Below are 2,029 nucleotides of genomic sequence, written 5' to 3' on the forward strand. Positions count from 1 at the left end.
TAGCACACCATCCTATTTCAATACATCATTTCGATTCATGTTGCAGCATACAGATAGCTGATAGCTTGGGTATGAGGTTTGGTTTATAGTTTTCAGTTTAATGGATTGAAACTAAAATATGTTGACTGTATTTCAACGCAAACAAGTTTATATCTACTCCCAACATATACAGTATATATATATACAGTATAGTATGTGCGTGTGTGTTTTGATATTCATAGGCTATAATTTCTAACTCAATACACTCACAAATGTTTCTGAATAAATAACATCTTTATTTTACATAAAATAAGCATTCTCTATATAAAACAATAATATTTACAGGTTTGTATGAAAAGTCGCAAGTGCACACTTATATAAAAGCCGCTAATCAAATAGAAAAAACCCTCACTGCTTGTGTAATGTAAATGCAATATCTGTTACAGTTCACTCTTGGCCTGTACAAATGCAGATTTAGCGTTTACACATGCTACCATGCACCAACACCTTTTTTCTCATGTCTTTGCTCTCTCTCTCTCTCTCTCTCTCTCTCTCAAATCACATACATACATACATACATACATACATACATACATACATACATACATACATACATACATACATACATATATATTGAGTGTGTGTGTCAGTTGAAAGTCTCTGAGTATTAGTCAGTAATCAATATTCGCCACGCATATTCTCCAGATGTTCTTGCAATCACATCATTGGGGGGTGTCCAGACTTTTGGCCTTGAGTTCATGTGGCTGAAGAACACAAGTGGAAGTTACTTTTGTGTTGCGCGCGCCGCCCGGTACTTTCCTCGCGCATGTATCGTGATCTGATATAACGCGCGCTCCGGAACGGAGCACCGGAAATACTGCTGTTCTTTTCAGCACCACCACAGGAATAAACACACCTGGAGAGGAAAAGAAACATTACCTAGAGTGCTACAGTACATAGTACTTAAAAGTAGATATACATCATGATAAGGACAGAAATGACTGTGTTCGGTAGGTAACATTTGGGAAGGTTTGCCATGATATGAGCGCATTATAAATCACCAACACTATTGCATAAAATCGAATAATCTCCAATAAGTAATTAAAGTGCTGAATTACTGCATACTATCTGCACGAGTTTGTTTGTTTGCTTGTTTTTTTTTTAATAAATTCTGAATAATTGTTATGCATACAAATAGAAATCGTTAAACATTTACAAGGTCTGTTGATTCAACCTGCAAAAACTGAACAGGGTTCGCTTATTCACCTGTGATTAGAACCCGTCGAACCATGCGGCGAAGTCCAGCAGCTCTTGTTCTTCCGAGTTTAGTTGCTCGTATCCGCCCTCGTCAGAGGAGCAGGCGGAGCGGGGGGACTCTGGGCCAGCAGAGCACGAACTCGAGACCGTGGGAGACGGGACAACGCACCGGAACGCAGCGGACACGGCGTCGTGCTCGTCCAAAAGCCGCTGGAGCGCGCGGATGTACTCCACAGCCGAGCGCAGCGTCTCCACTTTGCTCATCTTCTTGTTGGCCGCACCGTTGGGCACGTGCTGGCGGAGAGTCTGGAAGCCCATGTTGACCTGCTTCACCCTGTTCCTCTCTCGCTCGTTACGCCTGGCCACAGCTACCGGCTGCTGCTGCTGAGCGACCCCGAGACCAAGAGCTCCGAAGTTCAACCTGCGCGTACACCTCAGGCGCTCCGGGCTGCTGCAACGCTGCCTTTTCATGACCGCGCGCTCCGGGCTGCTTGGAGACGTAGCTTTCTGTAGAGACGCAAAGCTATCCGAAATCTGTAAACGGTACGCGCAAGAACTTATTTGCGTCTTTGTGATCTCCATTTCCGTAAAATACATGAAACCGCAGCGAGAATACAAATGAAAGCGATAAAAAAAAACTTAGCGACAAACTTATGTATGACCTGGAACCGTAAAGAATACGTGGCTATACACCACGCTCGTGCCTTTCGCGTGGCTCGGTCAACCGGAACGCGAGTGGAATTTTGTTGGATGTTGGTGGCACCTGTTCAACAACCGATGTGAAAGTGACGGG

General features: G+C 43.8%; 1 protein-coding gene across 1 annotated transcript; it reads right to left on the reverse strand.

Moving 5' to 3' along the window:
• Window positions 1-254: 254 nt before the first annotated feature.
• Window positions 255-2,029, reverse strand: ascl1b (achaete-scute family bHLH transcription factor 1b). Its single transcript, XM_060859350.1, has 2 exons — window positions 1,246-2,029; window positions 255-895 (listed from the first exon to the last, which is right to left on the reverse strand). The coding sequence occupies exon 1, from the start codon at window positions 1,831-1,833 to the stop codon at window positions 1,252-1,254; it is 582 nt and encodes a 193-aa protein (XP_060715333.1). The 5' UTR covers window positions 1,834-2,029; the 3' UTR covers window positions 255-895; window positions 1,246-1,251.

Source organism: Tachysurus vachellii, chromosome 23 (genome assembly GCF_030014155.1).
Source record: "Tachysurus vachellii isolate PV-2020 chromosome 23, HZAU_Pvac_v1, whole genome shotgun sequence".
Classification (NCBI taxonomy): domain Eukaryota; kingdom Metazoa; phylum Chordata; class Actinopteri; order Siluriformes; family Bagridae; genus Tachysurus; species Tachysurus vachellii.